This window comes from Sturnus vulgaris, chromosome 7 (assembly GCF_052056855.1).
Source record: "Sturnus vulgaris isolate bStuVul1 chromosome 7, bStuVul1.hap1, whole genome shotgun sequence".
NCBI classification, from domain to species: Eukaryota; Metazoa; Chordata; class Aves; order Passeriformes; family Sturnidae; genus Sturnus; species Sturnus vulgaris.
Window position 1 is genome coordinate 41,947,796 of NC_142249.1, and position 26,320 is coordinate 41,974,115.

Sequence of the window (26,320 nt, forward strand, 5' to 3'; positions counted from 1 at the left end):
CAGCTGGAGGTGGAAGAGCAGCAGTGGCAGTTCAATAAAGCTTGTGGGTTGAGAAAGAGCTGAAATCACTTGGGGTGGGACACAAGCTGCCAGTGGAGTAGACGCTGTTGCGCTGCCATCAAGATGATGGGGTTGGTGTGCTGAAATCAATGCAGCCCGGGGCTATTGGTGGAGCGGCGGGGTCGTGTGCCGGAGCCTGAATCAGGACGTGTGGGATTCAATATGGGGGATTGTACGTTCAGTTGTCAGGTTTAGGGTTCAGTTTCAGGAGTCAGATGTAAGTATTAACGTTAAAGTCCGAGGTGACTTGTTAAGGTTAGGAGTCAGGGTCAGGAGACTGGAGAGTACGGTCAGAGTCACGCGTCCGGTGTCGGCGTTATGGCTCTGGTCAGGGTTCGCGGTCTGGGGTCAGATATAAGGGTCAGCGTCAGATTCTGGGGTCTGGGTTAGGAGTCTATGTTCAAGGTCAGGGTGAGCGTGAGGCTCACATGTCAGGGTCAGGGATCAGTCGTCAGGGGTCAGAGGTAAGGGTCCGCGGTCAGGGTTTGGGATCAGATCTAAGGCTCAGGGTCAAAATAAGGGGTCCGCGGTCAGGGTCATGGTCATGGTCAGGGTCAGGGTTTGCATCAGGGATTGCAGTCAGGCGTCAGGGATTAGGCGTCAGGGGTCAGGTACATGGTCAGAGTCAGGGTCAGACATCAGGGTCACGGTCAGGGATCAGGGTTAGTGTTCAGGGTCAGGGGTGATGGTCAGGGAGCAGGTGTCAGGGTCAGGGGTCAGGAGTCAGCCGGCCAGCGCTGGCACGGACACAGCTCAAGGGCTGCCCGCAGCTCCTGGGCCACGGGCTGCTCTGAACAGGCACCCAGAGATGCTTCAGCCCGGACAGAGTCCCTAAAGCCCCCCAAGTGTCACGATCTGCTGTTAATACAGAGCAGGGGTCGTGATGGTTCGTTTGATCTCAGAGGTGCAAACAGGCAAATAGCAGGGGACAAAATCAGTTTACTCAACAACAGCAATGCATTTTTATTAAATGCCAGCAACTCAGTTGCAATAGAGGGGAGAGATATAGGAAACAAGGTATAGTGAGAAAAAGAGGGGTTTGGGAAAATAGCTACCAACCAGACGAGATGGTTGTGCAGTACATGTGGTCTCCAGTTGGTACCATAACAGCACAGTCCAGTGAACACAGGACACCAGCACAGTCAGTGCAGAAGGGATGGAAAGCTTTCACAGGTGGGTCCCACTGGAGATGCGCTGAAGGCAGGGATGTCCATCACCTTCCTGAGGGAAAAGAACTTGCATAAGTCACTGCTGAGGCTCTGGAAAGAACTGAAATTCTGCAGGGAGAGATGTCCTCTCGTGGCCCCAGGGACTGCCTCGGCACGGGCCACGAGCGCCTCCGGCCCCTGCCTTCTCCTGCTTGAAAAGATCACCTGGAGCCCGAGCTCGGGGGGGTGAAATCAGCTGAAATCCAGGTAACTCTGTCAAGTGCCCCCCAGGGACATCGGCGGGGCTGGGGGATGAGGGTTTGAAACAGCAAATTCTTTGGAATATACACCTGTCCCCGTGCCGATGCTGCTGAGCTTCCTGCCACAGTATATCCCCACTCCATGAGGCGCTGTGAGGTTATGGCAGTGGGAATTGAGCAGGGAATTCGGGGCTATGGGCATAATTCACGGGAGCTAGCAAAGCTGACAGCCAACCCCAAATCGGGGCACAGCACAGAGAACAATCTGTGTGCTGCCCTGTCAGCTCAAGCTCCTGGGCTGGGAAGTATTGGGAGTTAAATGTATGGAATTACACAAATCACAGCAACTGGCATCACCCAGAGGGACAATCCAAGGCCCAAACAATTCCTCCACAGTCCACTCTGGGAAAAACACCCTGTGCCTGCCAGGAGCTCTGACCCTGCTTTTCCTACCAGCTCCTGAGCAGTGTCAGGGCCACCACGATGCCTTTAAAATCCAGATAAACCCCAAATCCTACACAGTGATTAATCCAAAGAAAGTACTGAATTGTTGTCATTAAAAGCTCAAAACTCATTAAGAATTCTATGACAACAGTGTAATGGACTCCCAGGAACCTCATGAATGCTCTCGGTTTCATTTTTGTGTATTTTTACTCCCTCATTTGGCAGCTTGTAAAACTTATCCTGGAATTCAGAGGTCAAGCAGGATCGACTTTGGATTGACCTTCACCTCTGGTCCCACTTTGTGCAAACACAACTCGTGCCCAGGTGGGTGAACTCATCACCTCAGCTTTTCACTCCAGAGTATCCCCTCCTTATTTCCCTGTAGATGAACTCAGATCCACTCCTCACCTCCACTGGTCATCCAAGCGTCCATTCTGTTCCCCACAGGCCCTGGTGGCCCCAGGGAGCTCCCTTGGCCTTTCTCCTGCCCCTCTGCAGCCCGAGGTCGCTACACAAACAGTTCTTGTGTCCCCTCTAAATGACCCCGGGTTTTCTGCTCAATGAATGGCATGACCCGTGCCCACTGCTCATGATTCACCCAACCAAAATCGAGAGCAAATGTTGCTTGGGCTTTAAGAACTTGAAATAACTCTGAAGCAAAAGAAATCACCTTTTTCTTCTGGTTTTTATTTTTATTTTTTCATTTAAGATGCTGGACTTGCCTCTGTGGATGTGTGCTGAGCTCTCACTGCAGGGGACTGTCAGGCCTGAATGGCTGTGAGTTCGTGTTCTTCTCAGTAGGGAATCAGAAATTATTCTTAGACCATAGAATTGTTTTCTGAAACCTTTCCCCTTTCCTCTTTGTGCCTTTGAATTTTTCAGCTGTTCCCTGTTGTCACTTCCCCTGCCTGACTTCTGTGCAGCTCCTAGCTGGGAAAAACTGGGAAAACTTAGGGGGTACAGAGGTGGAATTTTTGGCTGGATTTTTCTAACATTTCTAATTTTGCTGAACTTATTTCCCCAGTGAGAAGAGCACGAACTCACAGCCATGCAGGCCTGACAGTCACTGCGGGAAATCTGACACAGTATTAATAAGTAACCTTTCCTGAGAGCAGTCACCACCCCAGTCCTCCAGCCTTGTCAAATGTTTGCAATGAATGGACCCAAGTTCTAATCCTTAATCTAAATTTATGTCAGCTTTTGTTAGAAAGATACCGGACAGTAAATCATACAAGAGAATTTAAAAATTGCACAAAGAATAACAGGCCCAGACCAAACCCAACCGCCCCCATCAGTGCTCCACCCCAATTTTGGGAGAAACAGTGATACAGTTTATAAATACTCTCCTTCCACACTATTCAGTCCTTCACCGCACATCCCCAGAGAGGAGTCCCTCAGACCTTGCTCCCCTGAACACCAGGAGAGCTGGAGTTTCACCCAGATCCCACATTCCCATGGCAGTTAATCCCAGCAGGGAGGCAAAGAGGAACCCTGCATCCTCTGACATAGCCCACAGCACGGGCAGCACCAGGAGCCCTCCAGGCTCAGACCTCTGGTGCTGAAGCCTCTGGGCTTTGGCTGATCAAACACCACAGCTCTTGGCAAAGATGCCAGGAGAGTCGTGATTCTTCCTGTCCTGAAAGAGAGGAGGAAAAGAAAATTAAGTCGACTGCAGAAGGATTCCAGCTCTCACACTTCTGCTCTGATTCCTCACTCTGGGGCTTTATCCATGACAAGTGACACCAATTCAGAGTGCCCTTTTCCAGCATTTTTATTCCTAACTATTTCAGACATTAAAAGGATGCTCATTTCTCTTATTGTATTCTTTGCTGAATTTTATTAGAGGCATTTTCATCCCAGACCCCACTTGTCAGTTCTTCAATCCTTTAGCACTGGACTTGGCACAAAGGGATACCCGTGGTGCTGCATCACAAGAAATCCCAAAGAGAAACCCCTTCCAAACCTGACGGAGAAAGCTTTCAAGGCACTCCAGAACACAGACAGCTGTTCCTGCCTTGTCAGGCCACACCAATTCTGTCCCATCCACCTGAGCTGTGCAGGTGAGGAAAAGGCTTTCCTTGCTCCTCGGGAATCACTGTCTGAGACCACAGATGTCCATCCTGGGCAGCACCTGGAAACAACGTGGGAAAGGCAAAATGAGAGTGTTTTCTATCAGAAAATTACTACTACTAATAAAAATAATAATCAGAACTTCTGGACAAATTTAGTAACATCACTTTGATATGAGAAATACAGGCCATGCCCATCCTTCTAGCCCAGGTGAAAACAGGAAGGAGAACTAGAGGAAAAGCAGAGTCCCTTATTTGATCTCTGGACACAAACTGAGGCCTTTTCCCTGTGAAACCAAACTCACCCTTCCAGGGTTCCTGAGATCAGCTACGAGGAGGCTTTTGGCACTCCAAGAGCAGCTGGGTCACAGCTGGATGCGGCTTGGGTCTGGGAGACACCGTGCTCCTTCTGGAATTATAGCACGCAAATGCCTGCTCCTGGCCCCAGGCCCGGAGATAAAATCTGTGGGGTTTTTCCCTGTGCAACGTCGTTCACCCCTCCCAGGTTCCTGAGATCTGCACAGATGAGGCTTTGGGCACCCCAAAGGCAGCCAGGGTTACAGGTGGGGGCAGCTTGGGGCTGGGAGAAATCCTCATCCATTTGGAATTTTATCAGGCAGAAACCTGGCTGGGTGCACAGGTCTCTGGACACGACCAGTGGCCCTTTCCCCTGTGAAACAAAACTCACCCTGCCAGGCTCCTGAGACCACTTAGGAGGAGGGGTTTGACTCTCCAAGAGCAGTCGCAACGAGAGATGCTCACACAGAAGGCCATGCAGAAGAGGAAACGAGCGCACCCGCAGCCCCCCAAGGCGCGCCCCAACGCCCCAGACCCGGCACTGCCAGCTCGGGCAGTCCCATAAAGCATCCCCCGCCTCCGCAGCGGCGGGAAAGGCGGGGCCCGGGGTCCCCGGGTCCGCACGGGCAGTCCCCGCGTCCCGGCCGGTCCCGAGGGTCCCGAGGAAACCGAGCGTGCCCGGAGGCGCGGCAGGACGGCAGCGCAGCGCCGCCTGGCGGCGGAGCAGGAGAGCAGCGCCGGGCCCCATGGCAGTATCGGTACCCGTGCGCCCCCTGCTGTCCGCGGCGATGCAGCGCCCGATGCCGAGTTCCACGCCCGTGTCGCCGAGGGAGAGGGGCACCGCTGGCTGGGGCCTCCCCGCCGACACGGACAGAAGCCGAAGCAGAAGCCCCGGTGCCATTGGCGGCCCCTACCCAGCGGGCCGGGCTCCGCCGGGCCCGCGGCCCCGCGCGGTATCGGGTCGGCCCGCTCCCGTCTTCGTCGCACCCGGGCCCTGCTCCTGGCATGAAGCGCGTCACCGCCCCGCGCCGTCCCGCCCCCCGCGCGTCATCGCGTGCGTTCGGCGGCCCGACAGGGGGCGGTGGAGGGGCGGTGCCGGGGGCGGTACCCGGGGCGGTACCCGGGCCGGTGCCGGGGGCGGTGCAGGGGCGGTGCCGGGGGCGGTACCCGGGCCGGTGCCGGGGGCGGTGCAGGGGCGGTGCCGGGGGCGGTACCCGGGGCTGCTCCGGGAGCGGTTCCGGGGGCGGTACCCGGGGCGGTGCCGGGGGCGGTACCCGGGGCTGCTCCGGGAGCGGTTCCGGGGGCGGTACCCGGGGCGGTACCCGGGCCGGTGCCGGGGGCGGTGCCGGGGGCGGTGCCGGGGGCGGTACCCGGGGCGGTGCCGGGGCGGTGCCGGGGGCGTTCCCGGTCGCGGTGCCGGGGTCGCCCCGGGAGAGGTTCCGGGGGCGGTGACGGGGCGGTACGCGGGGCGGTGCCGGGGCGGTACCCGTGGCGGTACCGGGGCGGTGCCGGGGGCGTTCCGCTCGCAGTGCCGGCGTAGCCCGGGGAGCGGTTCCGGGAGGGGTTCGGGGGGCGGTGACGATTGCAGTCCCGGTCACTGTCCCCAGTCCCCGTCCCCAGTCCTGGTCCCGGTCCCAGTCCCCGGTTCCGGTCCCCAATCCTGGTCCCAGTCCCAGTTCCCTGTCCCGGAACCCGATCACGGTCCTGGTCCCAGTCCCCAATCCCGGTCCTGGTCCCTGTCTCCAGTCCCCGTCCCCGATCCCGGTTCCGGTCCCTTTCCCCGGTCCAAGTCCCCGATCCCGGTCCCTGTCCCATTTCCCCGTCCCGGTCCCCGATCCCAGTCCCGGTCCACGTCCCCGATCCCGATTTTTCCCCCCCTTTCACACTGATTTTTCCCCCGATTTATCAATGATTTTTTTCCCCATTTTTTCCCATTTCTCACTGATATTTTCCCCCATTTTTCAGGGATTTTTTTCCCCATTTCTCACTGATTTTTTCTCCCATTCTTCATGGAGTTTTCCCCCCGTTTTTCATTGATTTTTCCCCATTTCTCACTGACTTTTTCCCCATTTCTCACTGATATTTTCCCCCATTTTTCATGGATTTTTTCCAGATTTATCCCCATTTCCCACTGATTTTTCCCCATTTTTCATGGATTTCCCCCTCCCCGTTTCTTACTTATGTTTTTCCCCGATTTCTCATTGATTTCCCCCCCCCCCCCATTTTGCACTGATTTTTTACCCATTTTTCCCCATTTCTCACTGATTTCTTTCGCCATTTTTCATGGAATTTCCCCACCCATTTCTCACTGATTTTTCCCCCATTTCTCACGGATTTTTTTCCCACTTTCCCCCATTTCTCACTGATTTTTTCCCCCATTCTTCAGGGATTTTTTTCCCCATTTCTCACTGATTTTTTCCCCATTTCTCAATTAATTTTTCCCCACTTTTCCCCGTTGCTCACTGATTTGTTCCCCCATTTTTCATGGATTTTTTTCCCCATTTCTCACTGATTTTTCCCCCCCATTCTTCATGATTTACAGGATACTCTATCGTGAATGGAAAGCAATTAAAGGAAGGGGGGAGGTTACCAGCCACCTGGTCAGCTCAGACAGCAGAGCTGCACACGCTTGTGAGAGCCTGTGAATTATAGCAGGACAAGACATTAAATATATTTACTGATTCTAAATATGCATATGCGGTAATACATGCATTTGGAAAACTATGGGGAAAAAAAGAGGTTTATTAAGCTGCAGAAGAAAGAAGAAAATAATTGGTTTACAAGGGATGGCAAGCAATGGATACCAAAAGCTCTAGCCTTACAATTGTTAAAACAACTTCATTAAAGGAGTCGTTCTGTGCCTTCTTTGGGGTGAGGAAAAAAGGCTGAGGGGGGCTCCGACGTGGTTTGGGGCACCCCAAGGTCCCTGGGAGAGGGAGCCGGGCTGCGCTGGAGGAGCAGGTGAGTCGGGCATGGCGGGGGGTCATGGTGGGTGCCAGAACATTGAGAGGGAGGGGTGGGTGTAGAATGCATGAAAAACAGAACCTTAAAAAACAGCTAAATATAGTCTAAAAGGAATGTTTTATTGGTTTGTGTTTGGATAGAGGTAGGGTTTTTTTATAGATACTGTAAATAGAAAAGATAAAGAATAAAAATATAGAAGCAAATATAAGAAACCAATATATAAATATATTACATTACATTATATTCTGTTATGAAAATAGAAATATATAAATATTTAGACTTTAAAAGGAATGTTTTATTGTTTTTTATTTGGTTAGAGGAGGGTTTTAAATAAATAATATAAATAATATAGGCAAAAATATACAAATATGCAAAAATAGATACTGACATAAAATTATTATAACTATATATGCATATATATATGTAAGTATAAATATATAGAAATAAACATAAATATAAAATACATGTATGTAGTATGTAATATAAATAATTTATCGATTTTAATATGTTATATTAAATGGTATGTTATAATAGAATGTAAATAGCATATAGTATATTAATATACTAGTAAAAAATACGTTAAATAGTATATAAATATAGAATACACAATATAGACATATAAATCTACAGATATAAATATGAAAACTAAATAAAAAAATATATTCAAATATAATTTAAAATAATCGAGTTTTTTGTTTCTATTTGGTTAGAGGCAGAGCTTTTAAAGAAATAATATTAAAAACTATGAACCTCCAAATATAGATGGATATACATAAAATAGAAATACCATTAGTAATATAAATCTATGTATATAATGAATAATAAAATAATATTGTATATATGATAAATAGAATAGCAATTAAATTGAATATATGAAATATGTCTAGATTATGACTATAAATTAAATATTAAAAAATAGATGATTTCTATATAGAAAAGGTTTTTTTTTTCATTTGGTCAGAGGCAGGGCATTTTTAGTTTGGGTCGGGGTTTTTTTGGGGCGTTCATTGAGAGGATTTTATGACGGGTGGGGACTCTGGTGCTTGGAACTCTCTCCCTTCTCTGGCTGTCCCTGACAGGGCGGCAGTGCCGGGCTGAGTTGGGCGGCAGTGCTGCCGCCGTGTGGACACGGGCGGGTACTGCACCGTGCCCCTCTCAGGATGGCGGAAGGGCCCGCGGGGCGGGACCCAGCCCTGCGGCAGCGCTCAAGATGGCGGCCTCTCTAGGACCCCGGCGGATAGGCGTCTACGTAAAACGCCTGCCCGCGCCCGCCGGCGCCCTCACGCCCGCGGCAGCGCGGACCGCGCGGCCGTTGTCGGCACGCTCTGACACATCCGGGAAAATTGTCGGCGAGCGGATCGGCGTCGGCGATGTAATCAGGCATCTTATGCCTACACACCGGGGTCCTGATTTTTTCCCGCCCTTTCTGCCGCCATTTTTGGCAGGTCAGCCGGGGTGCCGCCCGAGCCGCCATTTTGAGAGTCCCGACACGCTCAAGATGGCGGCCTCTCTAGGACCCCGGCGGATAGGCGTCTACGTAAAACGCCTGCCCGCGCCCGCCGGCGCCCTCACGCCCGCGGCACCGCGGACCGCGCGGCCGTTGTCGGCACGCTCTGAAACATCCGGGAAAATTGTCGGCGAGCGGATCGGCGTCGGCGATGTAATCAGGCATCTTATGCCTACACACCGGGGTCCTGATTTTTTCCCGCTCTTTCTGCCGCCATTTTGGGAAGGTCAGCCGGGGTGCCGCCCGAGGCGCCATTTTGAGAGTCCAGACACGCTCAAGATGGCGGCCTCTCTAGGACCCCGGCGGATAGGCATCTACATAAAACGCCTGCCCGCGTTCGCCGGCATAAAAATAAATATGCATAAATATAAACATAGACATAAACATGCACAAACGTTAACCTGCATACATAAACATAAACATAAACATAAACATAAACATGCAAAACAATAATATAAATATAAATATAAATATAAATATAAATATAAATATAAACATAATTAGAAATAAAAATACAAACATTAATAAAATCAGTGAGAAATGGGGTAAAATCAGTGAGAAATGGGGGGGAAAAGCCATGAAAAATGATGGAAAAATCAGAGAGAAATGGGGGAAAAATCGGTGAGGAATGGGGAAAAAGATCAACGAAAAATTGGGAAAAATCAGTCAGAAGTGGGGGATAAAAATCAGTGAGAAATGGGGGGAAAAGTCGGTGAGAAATGGGGAAAAAATCAGTGATTAATGGGCGGGAAAATGCATGAAAAATGGGGGGAATAATTCAGAGAGAAATGGGGGCAAATATCAGTGAGAAATGGGGGGGAAAATCAGGAAATATCCATGAAAATTGGGGGAAACATCCATGAAAAATGGCGGAAAAAATCAGTGAGAAATGGGGAAAAATGGGGAAAAAGGAGTGAGAAATGGGGGAAAAAATCAGTGAGAAATGGGGAAAAATGGGGAAAAAATCCACGAAAAATGGGTGGAAAAATCCATGAAAAATCAACGGAAAAATCAGTGAGAAATGGGGAAAACATCATGGTGAAATGGGGAAAAAATCAGAGAGAAATGGGGAAAAATCATTGAAAAATGGGGGATAAAAATCAGTGAGAAATGGGGGGAAAATGGGGAAAAACATCAGTGAGAAATGGGGAAAAAAATCTTTGATAAATTGGGGCAAAAATCATTGAGAAATGGGGAAAAAAATCAGTGAGAAATGGGGAAAATTTGGGAAAAATCCACGAAAATTGCGGGAAAAAATGCTTGAAAAAATGGGGAAAAAAATCCGAGAGAAAATCCCCGGGAATCCCCGGGAAAATCCCCGCGGAATCCCCGAGAAAATCCCCCAGGAATCCCCCAGAAAATCTCCCCGAAATCCCCGGGATCATCTCCCCGGAATCCCCGAGAAAACCCGCCCCGAATCCCCTGGAAGATTCCCCCGGAATCCCCGAGAAAATCCCTCGGAATTCCCCGGGAAAATCAACCCGGAATCCCCGAGAAAATCCCCCGGAATCCCCGGGAAAATCCCCCAGGAAAATCCCCGGGATAATCACCCCGGAATCCCCTGGAAAATCCCCTAGGAATCCCCGAGAAAATCCCCCCAGATTCCCCGGAAAATCCCCCCGGAATACTCTGCAATATCCCCCCGGAATCCCCGGGAAAATCCCCCAGGAAAATCCCCGGGAAAATCCTCCCGGAATCCACGAGAATATCCGCCCGGAATCCCCGGGAAAATCCTCCAGAAATCCCCGAGAAAATCCCCCGGAGTCCCCGGGAAAATCAACCCGGAGTCCGATGGAAAATCCCCCCGGAATCCCCGAGAAAATCCCCCGGAGTTCCCCTGGAAAATCCCCCCGGACTCCCCGAGAAATTCCTCCCGGAATCCCCGGGAAAATCCCCCCGGAATCCGCGAGAAAATCCCCCCGGAATCCAGGCGAAAATCCCCCAGAAATCCCCGTGAAAGCCCCCCCGGAATCCCCAAGAAAATCTCCCCGGAATCCCCGAGAAAATTCGCCCGTAATACTCGGGAAAATATGCCCGGAATCCCCTGGAAAATCCCCCCGGAATCCCCTGGAAAATCCCCCCGGAATCCCCGACAAAATCCCCCCGGAATCCCCGGAAAATGCCCCCCGAATCCCCGGGATACTCACCCCGAGATCCCCGGGAAAATCCCCAGGAATTACCAGGGAAAATCCCCCCGGAATCCCCGGGAAAATCCCCCCAGAATCCCCGCGAAAATCGGCCCCGAATCCCCTGGAAAATTCCCCCGGAATCCCCGGAAAATCCCCCCGGAATCCCCGGGAAAATCCCCCCGGAATCCCCGAGAAAATCCCCCCGGAATTCCCCGGGAAAATCCCCCGGGAATCCCCGAGAAAATCCCCCCGGAATCCCCGAGAAAATCCCCCCGGAATTCCTCGGGAAAATCGTCCCGGAATCCACGAGAAAATATGCCCGGAATCCCCGACAAAATCCTCCCGGAATACTCGGGAAAATCCCCCCGGAATCCCCGGGGAAATCCCCACGGAATCCCCGAGAAAACCCCCCCGAAATACTCGGGAAAATCCCCCCGGAATCCCCGAGAATATCCCCCCGGAATCCCCGGGAAAATCCCCATGAATTCCCCGGGAAAATAATCTCGGAATCCCCGAGAAAATCTCCCCGGAATCACCGAGATAATGGCCCCGGAATACCCGAGAACATCCCCCGGAATTGCCCGAGAAAATCATCCCGTAATCCCCGAGGAAATCCCCCCGGAACACTCGGGAAAATCCCCCCGGAATTCCTCGTAAAATCACCCCGGAATACTCTGCAATATCCCCCCGGAATCCCCGGGAAAATCCCCCAGGAAAATCCCCGGGAAAATCCTCCCGGAATCCACGAGAATATCCGCCCGGAATCCCCGGGAAAATCCTCCAGAAATCCCCGAGAAAATCCCCCAGGAAAATCCCCGGGATAATCACCCCGGAATCCCCTGGAAAATCCCCTAGGAATCCACGCGAAAATCCCCCGGAATTCCCCTAGAAAATCCCCCCGGACTCCCCGAGAAATTTCCGCCGGAATCCCCGGGAAAATCCCCCCGGAATCCACGCGAAAATCCCCCAGAAATCCCAGTGAAAGCCCCCCCGGAATCCCCAAGAAAATCTCCCCGGAATCCCCGAGAAAATTCGCCCGTAATACTCGGGAAAATATGCCCGGAATCCCCTGGAAAAACCCCCCGGAATCCCCTGGATAATCCCCCCGGAATCCCCTGGATAATCCCCCCGGAATAGCCGATAAAATCCCCCTGGAATCTCCAGGAAAATGCCCCGGGAATACGCGAGAAAATCTCCCCGGAATCCCCGAGAAAATCCCCCCGGAATCCCCTGGAAAATCCCCCCTGAATCCCCGAGAAAATCCCCCCGGAATCCCCTGAAAATCCCTCGGAATTCCCCGGGAATATCCCCCAGGAATCCCCGATAAAATCCCCCCGGAATCCCCCAGAAAATCCCCCCGGAATCCCCGACAAAATCCTCCCGGAATTCCCGAGAAAATCCCCCCGGAATCCCCGGAAAATCCCCGCGGAATTCCGGTCCATTTCTGTAGGAGAATAGTTTGTAAGGATAGTGCAGAAGGCACTAGTTGCCAACGAGTTACAGCTGTACTGATTAGCAAGGAGTGGAAACAGCCTTGCCTGCCCAGTGAGGCTGGTTGTTATAAAAGCGTGGGTCAGCTGGCTGCCAGTTTCACTAAGCACAGCTCCAGCTGGAGGTGCAGAGCCTGCTGCAGTGTGGGCTGGAGCCTGCTGGCTGTGCTGCGAGGAGGAAGGGACACGTGGCCGTGCAAGGGATGGACAAGGTGAGAGGATGCTGTGTGTGGGACAGACAGGCTCAGGTGGCTGGGGAAGGGACAGGCTGGGGTTTAGCCAGTCGTACAGAGGAGAGGAGGAGTGGGTGCTGTGTGGAGCTGCCTGTGAGAAAAGGAGTCAGAGTTGCCTCAAAGAAATCTGTGGAGAGAAGGCATGAAAAGTGTGTAATGAAAGACTAATGTTGGTGCCTGTCATGTCTGTCTTGATATAATTGCTACACGTTTTCTCTGAATGCTTGAATTTAGACATAAAATGAAAACTTTATTGTAAGAAAGGAATGCATTTCTCACCAAAGTGGTGTAGGGTGGGGGATCACAACTCACAGATGGCCTGGAAGCGGAACGGCCACAGGGGTTACTGTAACTGGGCCTCCAGTACCAAAGCCCCAGTGGGTTTAAAGGCTAGAGCTGGGCTGGGATTAGCACGGGCTATGCAGCTGGGCTCGTGCACAGGTCTGTCAGCACTCCTACCCGAGGACAGTCCCTCACCTAGGGAGAGGTTCTAGGCCTGGAGATGAGGCTGAGTTTGGGAAGGGTGATGAGGACATGGTTAGGGAGGGATGTAAATGCATATCAAAAGACTTAATTTTGAGGGGTGGCAAGCATTAGCTATAAACCAGTAAGTATTTACAGCTAAAGGCTGGAGGTGGGGGCTGTCTGAGGAGGACAGGACTGTTTAAGGCTGAAGTTGGAAGAGAAACCTTGGTGAAGCTTTTGCATTAGAAACGGCCTCACCTGCCAAATCAGATTTTTGTCTTCAGGATTGCATGAGTGAGGATGCCACAGCCAAGGAAAAGGTTCAGGTTTGGGAGGCAAAGGCGAGTTAGGCAGGGCTGGCAGGGCTGGGGCTTGGCTGTTTCCATACTGCTCAGGGCAGCAAAGGGTAGCTGGCTCACTGGGCCTTGGATCTAGAACTCTTTCTGGAACAAGGTGGAGAGCTGAGGTTCATGCAAGGGGCCAGGAATTCTTTGTCTGACTGGAAAATGCCAGAGGGGCAGTGTGTGACTCGGATAGGATGATATGTTCGTCTGGCGAGAGTCACAAAAGAGTATTTTGGTTTACTGATAACTGGGCAGCTCAGAAGTTACTACTTGACTTAGTTGCTGCTCCCATCTGTTGCACACGTAAACAGAGCAAAGCAGACGAATTCTCTCGGAGCCTGAGGTCTTTGACTGGCCCTCCAAAAATGCTGCCCGCTAAAAAACAGACGTGGGGGAGGAAAGTTGTCAGATACAATAGAGCAAGAAAAGGCCACGGGCTTCGAAGTGCCCTCCAGCAGACCATGGAAGTGACGTGTCTGGAAGTGAAACCAGCAGTCTGCTTCCCCAGCCTCCTGGAAGCCTCTAACAGCTACACAGGCAGTGAGGGGAGAGAACAATTCAACCTAAAAATAATTCTCAGTAGCGTTCTGCACTGCTGTTAAAAATACTGCAACCAGGGAATGTGGTGTGGTGATAACTATTAGGCCTGTAAGTCTGGTAACTGGGGCTTTTAGCTCAAACATCTCGGTATGGCTACTTTGAGCCTTGTAAAAGCTGCGTTAAGTCCAATTTCTTGGGTAGTTCTACTAGCTCTAGCCTTGCTTTTCATCCCCTCAGTAACAAAGCAGCTCCCTCTCGAGAATGTTATTTACTTTCCATATGATGTGCCTACCAATTTCTGGAATTGCAAATGTCTTTGGATACATGCGTAAATTTAAGTTTCAAGAAAGCTGTCAAGCTAAAACAAAGGCTTGCCATAATGCAGAAGAAAATGTTTTATGGAAGAACTGAGAGGTCCCTACCTGGGCATAGAATTTGCTATACTAAGGTGTGTTCCAAACGGATCTGCCATCTAAACAAGCAGAAAAATAGTTGGAATGTAGTGAGTTCAATTTAACTATTGCTAGAAATAGGAATTATTAGCAGAGCTTGGAGCATGATATCACTAGCAGCAGTAAGACGCTTTTAGCTTGCTTCTCATCAATTACTTGTAAAAAGCATTTGTACCTAGTGTGTAGCAATTAATATTTCCCCATTTTCTTCCCCCCCGCCCCCCACTCTCAGGTACTCCTTTTATTTTACCCTTTTCTGTCTTGTAACATCACCTTCCTTTATTTTATTCTATCTTCTGTTCTCAGAACATCGCAGCATCCTCTGTCAATGTGAAAGCATTTGTTCATCCTGTCTTGGAATGGCTGTCAATGTTGCCCTCTTCTGGATCACTTTTTTTTTTTTTTTTTTTTTTTTAACAATATGTTGCTAAATGTCAGGAAAATTAATCCACAAACACCAGCGGTTTATGTCCAAAAAGGAAACAGAGGAGTCCTTTTTGCTTTATTCGAATAAAGGGAGAGGCCATGGGACATTCCCCTGGGATCTCTCAAATTTTTGGAGGACGCAGCCTCCTTTTTATCCTATTTTCCCGGCCGCATTTCCCTCTCTCTTTTCCCATTGGCTGAGGTACTTGAGAGGCACAGACTTCCCGGAACGCCTGATACCTGAAATTCCCCTCTAATGTAGAACCCTCCCTTTTAATTTTTAATTCTTATAGAATTCATAGTTTCCCCCCGTTGCTTCTTTCATCTTTCGATATCCAATTTCATTTATCAGCAGCCCCGCAGTTTGTTTGTAAAGGCAACTATCTCTTTCCATTCATCAATCAGTGGAATCCATCCCATTGTTTCTTTTATCTCTCAGTGCTAGCCTTATCTACAGGCTGATCCACAGCTCATTTGTAAAGACAAATTCAACATTCCTCTCAGCTAATAAATGAGAAGTTAGCTGAAAAAAGTAAAAACTGGATTTTTTTTCTGGTGTGTGTCGGACAATACAGTGGAGAGAATTTGCGGGAGGATGATCGAGGATATCCTATTATAATATCGTTCTCGGACATTTTACTATTTTAGATCATCAGTTGTATTCTGAAAGAAATCTATTTTAATGATATGTGTACGTTTGCACGAAGTTATAGTTAAATATAGCTTGCGGCTGGGCTCTTTAATGACTAGGGGTATTTTTGGTTTTAATTCAATATTTTATGCTTGTGGTGTGTAGTGTGCTGATTTATTTTTTAATGTTATTTACTACGTGCGCTTTTGTTTTTGAGTGAAGGTAACTTTCTGGATGGTTTTGTATTTGAGGCAGAATGAATTGAAGTAGGTTTTTAAAACTGATTTTTCATATGTACGATGGGGAGTTTAGTAGGGGCAGCTCTGATGGTGGGGGCTTGGTTGTTAATTTTATCAGACGGCTTTTGTTAGATACAGCTTTTAATTCTGGAAAGTTTTTTTTTCTAATGTCGTGCTTTGAAGGTGGTTTTCGAGGATGTATGGTATAGCTTTATTTTGTTTGTAGATGGTGTATGATAAGGGCTATGGTCTATTTATCTAATGCCATGTTTTTTCATTCAGGTGTTGATAAGGGAGTTCTTGAATGGCGTTTTGTGTTGTTTTTGTTTTTGGTGGGGCGTTGTTTTTAAAGGATACCTTGATAAGGTTTGCCGATGGCGTTCTAGCCTGTAGCATAAGGCATAGGGTAGTTTTTGAATTATTTTGTGGTGGCTTTGATTCTTGCCAGTATGTAGTGTTTGTTTGAGGTAATGCTGTGTAGCTAATTTCTGTTTTCTTATTAATATTAGAATTGGAGTGTTGTAGTATATGGGCTGTTATTATATCCTAGGGGTTCTATTTATTTGGTTTGATTGTTTTCTAGTTATGGATAATTTTTCTCAAAAAACCATTTTCAGGATTTCAGGCGTGACACAAAAGAACACTCAGATTGCTGGAAGGGAAACGTGTGCCCAGATTGTCTCGAAGCAGTGCTGCTGTCGGTTCTCGTTCAGTTGTGTCTTCTGAAAATGAGACTGTTGTATTCATTGCGCTGTGCTAAACACTTGTCATTCTCCCAATGCCAGGAAACAGATGAAGCTTGAAGAAAGAGGAAGGAATTTGGAAGCGTACAAACAAGCTGAGAAGAGGTTCAGAGATCAGGGTGCTCACTGGCAGCAGGGGCTGGGGGTTAGGGCTGAGCAGGAGCAAAGCCGGAGCACATCAACCTCACCTCGTGTTTTCTCGGGGGCTTTATGGCCCTGGCAAGAGAGAGATGTTCACTGATGAGTCCCAGGCCGAGCCGTGAGCACAGCATGTTGTGTTGGAGCTGGGGGTTTTTTTTGAGACGTTCAGCAGCCACACTCTCTAGTCAAGAGTCCTGAGGTTTGTTGCTGCTCCACTTTCATCCTCATATCCAGCTTCCAGCCCTTTTCTTCTCTCTGTCCAGTGTGTCTTTTGTGTTCCTTTCTTGTCCTGTGTGCTCCCCATCCCATTCCCGTTCCCTACGGAGGGGGAGGGTGTGGAGACTGGGGGCTCCGACGTGGTTTGGGGCACCCCAAGGTCCCTGGGAAAGGGAGCCGGGCTGCGCTGGAGGAGCAGGTGAGTCGGGCATGGGGGGGGGGGGGGGGGGGTCATGCTGGGTGCCAGAACATTGACAGGGAGGGGTGGGTGTAGAATGCATGAAAAACAGAACCATAAAAAATACCTAAATATAGTCTAAAAGGAATGTTTAAATGCTTTTTATTTGGGTAGAGGCACGGTTTTTATAGCTAATATAAAAATAAAATATAAAGAATAGAAATAGATTGGTATACATGTAAAATATAATGAAATATAAGTAGCAAATATCTATGAAAAATCTAGTGTATAACAGAAATAATGCAAATATAAGAATATGTATAAATATAAAATAGAGCTATGAGAATGGTAATAAGAATGGGGTAAAACATCAGTGAGAAATGGAAAAAAACCACATGAAAAATGGTGGGAAAATCAGTGAGAAATGGAGAAAAATCAGTGAAAAATGGGGGGGGAATCTTTGAAAAATGGGGAAAAAAAACAGTGAGAAATGGGGGAAAAAAAATCCATGAAAAATGGGGGAATAAATCAGTGAGAAACGGGGAAAAGTGGGGGAAAAAATAATTGAGAAATGGGGAAAAAAATCAGTGATATATGGGGAGAAAATCAGTGATTAATGGGCGGAAAAATGCATGAAAAATGGAAGGAAAAATTCAGAGAGAAATGGGGGCAAATATCAGTGATAAATGGGGGAAAAATGCATGGAAAATGGGGGGAAAATTCCGAGAGAAATGGGGGCAAAAATCAGTGAGCAATGGGGGGGAAAATCGGGAAATATCCATGGAAAAATGGGGGGAAAAAAATCAGTGAGAAATGGGGGAAAAAATCAGTGAGAAATGGGGGAAACATCATGGTGAAATGGGGAAAAAAAATCTTTGATAAATTGGGGAAACAAATCATTGAGAAATGTGGGAAAAAAATCAGTGAGAAATGGGGAAAATATGGGAAAAAATCCACGAAAATTGCGGGAAAAAATGCATGAAAAATTGGGGAAAAATCAGTAAGAAATGGGGGAAAAAATCCATGAAAAATGGCGGGAAAAATCAGATCGGCGATCGATAGCTAATGCGTGCCTATGGATTAGATCGGCGATCGATTGATCGCGCCTGCCGATCGATTCGATCGGCGATCGATTGCTAATGCCTGCCGATCGATTAGATCGGCGATCGATTGATCGCGCCTGCCGATCGATTAGATCGGCGCTCGATTGCTAATGCCTGCCGATCGATTCGATCGGCGATCGATTGATCGCGCCTGCCGATCGATTAGATCGGCGATCGATTGCTAATGCCTGCCGATCGATTAGATCGGCGATCGATTGATCGCGCCTGCCGATCGATTCGATCGGCGCTCGATTGCTAATGCCTGCCGATCGATTCGATCGGCGATCGATTGATCGCGCCTGCCGATCGATTAGATCGGCGATCGATTGCTAATGCCTGCCGATCGATTCGATCGGCGATCGATTGATCGCGCCTGCCGATCGATTAGATCGGCGATCGATTGATCGCGCCTGCCGATCGATTAGATCGGCGATCGATTGATCGCGCCTGCCGATCGATTATATCGGCGATCGATTGCTAATGCCTGCCGATCGATTAGATCGGCGATCGATTGCTAATGCCTGCCGATCGATTAGATCGGCGATCGATTGATCGCGCCTGCCGATCGATTCGATCGGCGATCGATTGCTAATGCCTGCCGATCGATTAGATCGGCGATCGATTGATCGCGCCTGCCGATCGATTAGATCGGCGATCGATTGCTAATGCCTGCCGATCGATTAGATCGGCGATCGATTGATCGCGCCTGCCGATCGATTCGATCGGCGATCGATTGCTAATGCCTGCCGATCGATTAGATCGGCGATCGATTGATCGCGCCTGCCGATCGATTATATCGGCGATCGATTGCTAATGCCTGCCGATCGATTATATCGGCGATCGATTGCTAATGCCTGCCGATCGATTAGATCGGCGATCGATTGATCGCGCCTGCCGATCGATTAGATCGGCGATCGATTGATCGCGCCTGCCGATCGATTCGATCGGCGATCGATTGCTAATGGCTGCCGATCGATTAGATCGGCGATCGATTGATCGCGCCTGCCGATCGATTAGATCGGCGATCGATTGCTAATGCCTGCCGATCGATTAGATCGGCGATCGATTGATCGCGCCTGCCGATCGATTCGATCGGCGCTCGATTGCTAATGCCTGCCGATCGATTCGATCGGCGATCGATTGATCGCGCCTGCCGATCGATTAGATCGGCGATCGATTGCTAATGCCTGCCGATCGATTAGATCGGCGATCGATTGATCGCGCCTGCCGATCGATTCGATCGGCGCTCGATTGCTAATGGCTGCCGATCGATTCGATCGGCGATCGATTGATCGCGCCTGCCGATCGATTAGATCGGCGATCGATTGCTAATGCCTGCCGATCGATTCGATCGGCGATCGATTGATCGCGCCTGCCGATCGATTAGATCGGCGATCGATTGATCGCGCCTGCCGATCGATTAGATCGGCGATCGATTGCTAATGCCTGCCGATCGATTAGATCGGCGATCGATTGCTAATGCCTGCCGATCGATTAGATCGGCGATCGATTGATCGCGCCTGCCGATCGATTAGATCGGCGCTCGATTGCTAATGCCTGCCGATCGATTCGATCGGCGATCGATTGATCGCGCCTGCCGATCGATTCGATCGGCGCTCGATTGCTAATGCCTGCCGATCGATTCGATCGGCGATCGATTGATCGCGCCTGCCGATCGATTCGATCGGCGATCGATTGCTAATGCCTGCCGATCGATTAGATCGGCGATCGATTGCCAATGCCTGCCGATCGATTAGATCGGCGATCGATTGCCAATGCCTGCCGATCGATTCGATCGGCGATCGATTGATCGTGCCTGCCGATCGATTAGCTCGGCGATCGATTGCCAATGCCTGCCGATCGATTAGCTCGGCGATCGATTGCCAATGCCTGCCGATCGATTAGATCGGCGATCGATTGCTAATGCCTGCCGATCGATTAGATCGGCGGTCGATTGCCAATGCCTGCCGATCGATTGCTAATGCACACTATTTGCACACTCCTTGCACACCCTTTGCACTCATACAGAGGCAGGAGGTTTCTCAGTTCTGGTCGGGGTTTTTTGGGGCGTTCATTCAGGGGGATTTCCTCAAGGATTGGGACACTCCTTGATTCCATCCCTTGCCTGTCTCCCAAGCGCCACCCTGTGGGCAGAGCGCGGTACTGCGCGCGTGCCTCTCCCAAGATGGCGGCTCGGGTGTCGCTCCCCGACCTTCTAACTCTGGCTGCAAAAGGAGGGTGGCACAGCAAGGAGCCCGCTCGCTCTAGTGGGATGCCTGCGCACGACGCCGACACCGATCCCACGGGTGCGATTTTCGGCGGCGTTTCCAATCGTGCGGACATCTCCTTCAGCCCGCTTCGGCCCGGGGAAGAGGGGCGGGGCCGCCAGCGATGGTCCCGGCGCAGCCCGGGCAGGCTCGGGGCGGAGCCGGGGCTTGGCGAGGCGGGGCACGGAGGTCCCGGGGACGGGACCGGGCGGGGCCGGGGCGGTGCTTTAGGGGCGGTCCCCAGTGGTCCCAGGCGGCACCGGGGGCGGGGCCGGGTGATCCCGGAGCGGTACCGAGCTGTGCTGGGGACGGTGCTGCAGGGGCGGTGCCGGGCCCGCCTCAGGGTGATTGAATGCCCAGAAATCGCCTCCTCTGCCCCGTGCTCACACTGAGCTGCGGGCTGCAGCGTGCTGTCGGAGCTCCGCACACAGCACGGATTTGGGCTTCCCCTCCTCTCAAACCCTCTCCCCCTTCTTCCTCCTCCTCATCTTCCTCTTTTTCCTCTCCCTCCGCCTCGCCCCCCTCCCCGGGCCCCTGACTCCCCCCGGGATCCCCTCCTCCGGAGGCGGCCCTTCCGAACCGACCCCCCCTCCAAGCCCCGGAGCCCGAGACCATTAAGGTAAGCTTTGGAATTGAAATATCAGGATATTCGCTCTATCCCACTGGCCTGAAATTTCAGGATTGTACGATTTTTTCTTGAAGCAGTTACCTTTGCTGCAGGATTGTGTGGTCACCAGTCTCCTTTCCTGTGACTCTTGTTGAAATTTGCTGTCAGATAACCGGCTAGTAACGAAATATTTGACAGAAATCAATGCTGTGAACGGACTTCACTGCAGCAGTTGATGAAAGAGCAAAGAAAATGTCTGTCGTGTTTACGCACCCCCCCGAGGCTGAATGAATTCTGATACTGTAATAAATCAGTGCAGTTGGTGCCTGCAAAGGTCTTGACATTGATCAAGAAGATATTGCTTTGGATTTTTACTTTTTATCAGCGTTTCTTTAATCTGTACTTCAGCACTCTAGCCTTTCATAAGTCTTCTCCGGTTTCCTCTGGCCCTGCAGAGTAGTCCTCTCTGTTATTGTCTGATACCAGCTTTGATGCAAGGAGTACTTTTTGTCTTGAAAATTAGCATCTCCCTCTGCATATTTAAATTAGTTATTTGACTTTTGAGAAAAAGCTGGTCAGCTCGAAGTCCACCAGACACCAGAGGCCGCTGTTTTTAGCACCTTATTCAAAGAGGACATCCTTTAGTTACCTAAGTAGGGGTAGAGATTTACCCCTAGGAATAAGGAATAAATGCAACCAGACTGTCCTGCCAAGAAAAAAATCCAGTTACAGTGACTGAATTCGGGTTTAGTGGCCCTTGATCCTTGCAAGGGATTAAAGGCAGGTTCACTTGGTCTCCCAGCAATGAATGTCTCAACCGAAAGCTGCTCAAAATGTGCCGTTTTTCTGATGGTTTTGGATTCTTTTGCCAGGTGGGAACATGGACTGCTTGACTTGTTCCTGTGTCCACTTTCCACTTCAGTCCTTTGCATTTTCTCTGAAGGGAAAGCAGGAACAGGGAAGTTGGGGCAGTTCCGTCAGCAGAAAGGCTGCTAAGAATAGATGGTAAGGACTTACTTTTCTGCACAGTGCCATGTAACTGAAGGCTCGTTTTTGGATTTCACATTCTGTTCCTGCCTGGTTTTGTGAGAGCTGCAGGTGCATTTCTGTTTCCAGACCCTGCCAAAAATAGTCGCTTATATTATAATGAATCCTTTTTCCTTCATGTTTTCTTGCTTTAAATGAATTCCCCTGTCAGATTGATGTGAGCAGCAGTTGTTTTTAGAGCTGCTGGTGTTGTACACGGAGTAACTGTAGAACAAATGAGTTGTGATGGCTTCCTTGTATTTGATGTGTGGAGAGGAGCAAAGGCACAGATTCATCCTGTGTAATTGCAGTCGTCCAACGTAGGTGCCAGGGTCGGGAAGCTGGGCAAGGTTTCCTCTCTTGCTGGGCCTTAGGGGGAGGGAGCTGAACCCTGGTGTCACTCGGATTCCTTCCTCTTCTCCCTCCTCCTTTCTTGCTTGTAGAGCTGGAGCTCGGGGTCACCGAGTTTGGGTGCTCGCAGTCAGGGCCTGAATTTGGAGAGCAGGAAAGCGGGGGGAAGTTTCTAGGCACGTCAAAGCCTGTCTCTAGGGTGTGGGACTTGTTGGTCTTCCTCACCACCCCCAGCAACTTGCACTTCTCTCTGGACCTTGCTGTGGTCACAGCCCACTGCTCATTTATGTGACTGTTCATCCCTCTGCCTGATTGCTTTAAGTACAAGTAGCCTGATTCAGGTTTAATTTAGCAATGATTTTCCTCTGTTTCATCGGTAGTTTTCTAAAACTCCCCTACAGGCTATTTTGAAGGTGCTTTTTTCTTTTTTTTTTAACTGCCTGTAATGATAGAAAGCTGTACGGCCCTCTGAAAGCAGTATAACCTGCTTTCCAGAAATTACAGAAGTAGGATTTTTATTGTCCACTATGCAGCTGAAGTCCCCCTAGTGAGCCTCTTGAACTGAGGGTGAGGAGAGCGGCAGATACGACTCCTCATCAACCTGCTCTTCTTTTCGTTCCTAAAAGAAGGAAGCATGAAGGTAACTATAGAAAAAGATCTGCATCCCTCGGGGTTTTGTATTTTAGGTGTTTTGAGGTTTATTTACACACCTCCTCCTTTGTTTCCTGGACAGGTTTTACGTGACAGTGGAGCGTTTGAGGACACGTGGAAGGAGCTTTCAATTTGGCTGGAGCACTTGGATAATACAAAAGAAGACCAGAAGGAAGCAGTGATTCAGTTTTTGGAAAAGGTAACGGTGTTCAAATCAGCTGGATAAAAAAATGCAAAGAATAGTGTTAGTGGAAACTGGAGGTCTTGTTGCTATTGTTGAGAAACCTGTCAAAGACCAGCGAATGAATTCTGAGAAAAGCCTTGTTTGGGATTCTTTATACGGAGGTGGCATCCTTCTTGTGTTCAGTGGGAGGGCAGCCAAATGATTTGTAGGAAAATGAAATCCAAAAAGATCAGCTGTTATTACAGCATTGTCGGTGTAAGGGTAGAGTGGTGTAGGTGTGGGTAGCTTTGATCTCCTCTTTAGGTGCCAACATTATCAGAGCTCAGTAGATGGTGGTCCTTGACAAGGAAAGGTGACACTTGCTGTTTACTCTTCAGGATGTTGAATGCCCAGTGCTTTGCCTCCACTGTGGTCTGCCCAGGTACTCGGTGTGTGGTCGCAATCTAGGTGCCAAGTTGTGGTGGGTTTTTGTTTTTCCATCAGTGTGGCCTGTAGAGCAGGAACTGTAGACAGAATCCTGCAGAAGTGCTATGGAAGTTGTCCTCATAAAAGCTGCCCAGCTTTCAGCACGTGGTCGTTCTCAGTACCGTGTGGTTCCCCTGCACTTGCCAGCCAGCAGGTGCACTTACCTTTCTCCCCACCTTTGCTGACAGATCCTGCTGAAGCTGGTGGCCAACCCCTGTCCCTACACTGACAAGGCAGCAGACCTGGTTCAGGCAGCCAGCACGCTCCAGGTGGCTCTGTTTAAACAGGACTCTGATAACATCAGCATCCCCGTCTCTCACATTGATGGTATGTGGTAACCTGTCAACATCCCAACTCCATGACTTGGGGATACACTTTCTAGCCCTAATCAGCAAACTGGGGATGGATAACTCTGGCAATCCTGTTAAGTAAGGGCCCTCCAGGATTCAGCTCTCCACGTGTTCTTGGTATCAGAAGTCGAAGTGGAATTGCCAAGTTGCCGCTTTACCTCTGAAAGTAATTTCTGCCGTGGTTGTGCCACTTGAACGGTATTTGAAATCTCTCTTCATGCTCTTGCAGCAGCGTTTTTGAACTCAAATGGAAATCTAGCCCTTCTGCCTGGGACTGTTGACAGAGTCATGGAATCCCAGAGTGGTTTGGCCGGCAAGGCTCCTTAAATCTCATCCAGTTCCAGCCCTGCCATGAACAGGGACACCTTTCAGTAGCCCGGGCTGCTCCAAGCCCCAGTGTCCAGCCTGGCTTTGGACACATCCAGGGATCCAGGAGCAGCCACAGCTGCTCCGTGCTGGACAGCAGCATTGAAAGGCAGAGTGAAGGTTCAGCTGTAATTTAGGGGTTGCACTTAACGTTGTATTGTGTGACAAATGTGGCTTTCATACTTTTTTTTAATTTTTTTTTTTTTTTATTAAAAAGAATTAAAAAGATGCCTTGTATTCCTGGAGTGTTGCATTCTACGTCTGTTGTTTTTCCTGTTAGTCTGGATTCTTGCTTTGATGTTTTTCTTCACTTATTAGATGTCCTGGATATGGTGGATGTCCTGATCGAGGACAGTGATGGCTTTGATGAAGAAGTTGGGTTCTCTTTAAATGAAGACGTGATCATTTCCCTTCAGTGCTGTTGTCCCTGCTGCATTAGAAGCCAGGAATGAACAAGTCCACGTGGGCCTGGATGCTGATCCCTCTTGCTGGTCCATGACAGCATGTGACAGGTGAGATTTCCAGGTGTCTGATTTAGCAGGAAACTGGTTTGTTCCTTCTTGTGAGGAGGCTCATTGGCTTTGCATGGGCAAAGCCACTCCACGTTTTCCATCTAGGAACAGAGTTGGGGAGCTGTTTGAAAACAGAGTCCCAGAGGTAAACAGCTTGGCTCAGTATTTCTGTGTGGAAATAGAAGAATATCTGTGTCTTCTGATTTTTCTCTCGTCTTTCTTCCACAGGTGTTTTTGTATTCCTGACTTGGGTTTCCATCGGGGACACGTGGCTTGGAGCTCAGGAGCCGGATCTGTTCCTTGCCCACGGCAGATTGGTCTGCACTAGTGCAGGTGACGAATTACAGGATGGCTTGGGAACTCGGAAACAAGGAGAAGCAAGTCTTATGTGTCTTTGCAAAAAGTTTTGGCTACCACAGGGCATTAATTCAGGGAGTTAAGACTTCATCTTTAACGTTCTGTGCTCTGCCAGCATCACTGCGAGCCCTGAAAGCCTCCTGAGCTGTTCTCATACAGACCTATCTTGTTTGGTCAAAAAAAAATCTTAGTTTAGTTTCGTCCAAGAAATGTTACTACTCTGTGCGAGCTCATGGGGAAGCTTTTATTTGGCATCTCTCAGTGGGACATTGAAAGTCCAACTTCCCATTTCTTGAACAGTCTGAGAGGCAGTATTACTTTCTATCATTTTTATCACAGGCATTTTAAACTTTTTGAGGAACCGGCAGGACTGTTTGTGCGGAGGCGTGCGGTTCACAGCCATCCTCTGTCCAACGTAGGATGGGAAAAAAAGGCTGGAGAGCTTCCTACAAGGGGCTGTAAGTGCAAATGACCAGGAGCCCGGGGTTTAGTCATGATGATTTAGTATTTCTTTAAAGACTCTGATTGATTTCATGATGCCAAAACCAGTATGAATAGAAGACTGAAGTCAGGAATCACGATGGTCTCCTTGGGTTTAAAAAGCTTTAATGGTGTTTCAAGACATTTGTATGAGACCTGGTTTGTTTTTTCTTACCCTTTTATTCAATCAAAAAAAAAAAAAAAAAAAAAAAGCAAGCCTTGATCCATCACTGCTGCTGTGATGTGTGACAAATGCCTGTCCTCCCTCCACGTGGAACAGGTGAGAGGTGGAACTGAAGCCCAAAGAGTTTTCTGCCCACTGATAACATGTGAGTCATATTGGGAATTCTCTGCAGAATGGCAACAGTTGTTCTTGAATTTGGCCATGAGGGGAGTGGAACATGGCAGCCCGGGTCTGAGAAGGTGCAGTGCCAGAAGGAGAAGCTTTGAAATGTTAAATCAGGATTGATTCAGGTGACTCGCGACCGCGTGCTGTGCCCAGGTCCCTGGTAGAAATACTGTGCAGGGAAAAGCCAGAGCTGCCTGTGCTATGAGCTGAATTTTTTATTGGGGGGGGGGGGGGGGGGGGGGGCGGTGTGTGAAATAAGAATGAGGTGCAAATGAG

At 49.5% G+C, this 26,320-nt stretch overlaps 1 protein-coding gene and 2 long non-coding RNA genes across 6 annotated transcripts; 2 read left to right on the top strand and 1 right to left on the bottom strand.

Moving 5' to 3' along the window:
* Positions 1–1,341: 1,341 nt before the first annotated feature.
* On the top strand, positions 1,342–4,127 carry LOC148223260 (uncharacterized). Its single transcript, XR_015804949.1, has 3 exons — positions 1,342–1,475; positions 2,138–2,236; positions 3,756–4,127. It is a non-coding gene; the product is annotated as an uncharacterized LOC148223260 (long non-coding RNA).
* Positions 2,579–4,016, bottom strand: LOC148223261 (uncharacterized). The gene is made up of 2 exons (XR_015804948.1): positions 3,876–4,016; positions 2,579–3,548 (listed from the first exon to the last, which is right to left on the bottom strand). It is a non-coding gene; the product is annotated as an uncharacterized LOC148223261 (long non-coding RNA).
* A 16,425-nt stretch (positions 4,128–20,552) lies between the features above and the next one.
* Positions 20,553–25,904, top strand: LOC148223262 (nucleolar pre-ribosomal-associated protein 1-like). 4 transcript variants are annotated; one of them, XM_088168510.1, is made up of 7 exons: positions 20,589–20,965; positions 22,864–22,970; positions 23,064–23,180; positions 23,819–23,957; positions 24,665–24,858; positions 25,087–25,191; positions 25,555–25,904. In XM_088168510.1, exons 2-5 carry the CDS (start codon positions 22,965–22,967, stop codon positions 24,796–24,798), a joined length of 396 nt encoding a protein of 131 aa, XP_088024636.1. In that variant the 5' UTR covers positions 20,589–20,965; positions 22,864–22,964; the 3' UTR covers positions 24,799–24,858; positions 25,087–25,191; positions 25,555–25,904. The 4 variants fall into 4 exon arrangements, 3 of the variants coding, with proteins under 3 accessions (XP_088024636.1, XP_088024635.1, XP_088024634.1); XR_015804950.1 differs by lacking the exon at positions 22,864–22,970 and having other exon boundaries at positions 20,553–20,965; XM_088168509.1 differs by lacking the exon at positions 20,589–20,965 and having other exon boundaries at positions 22,346–22,970.
* Positions 25,905–26,320: the final 416 nt, after the last annotated feature.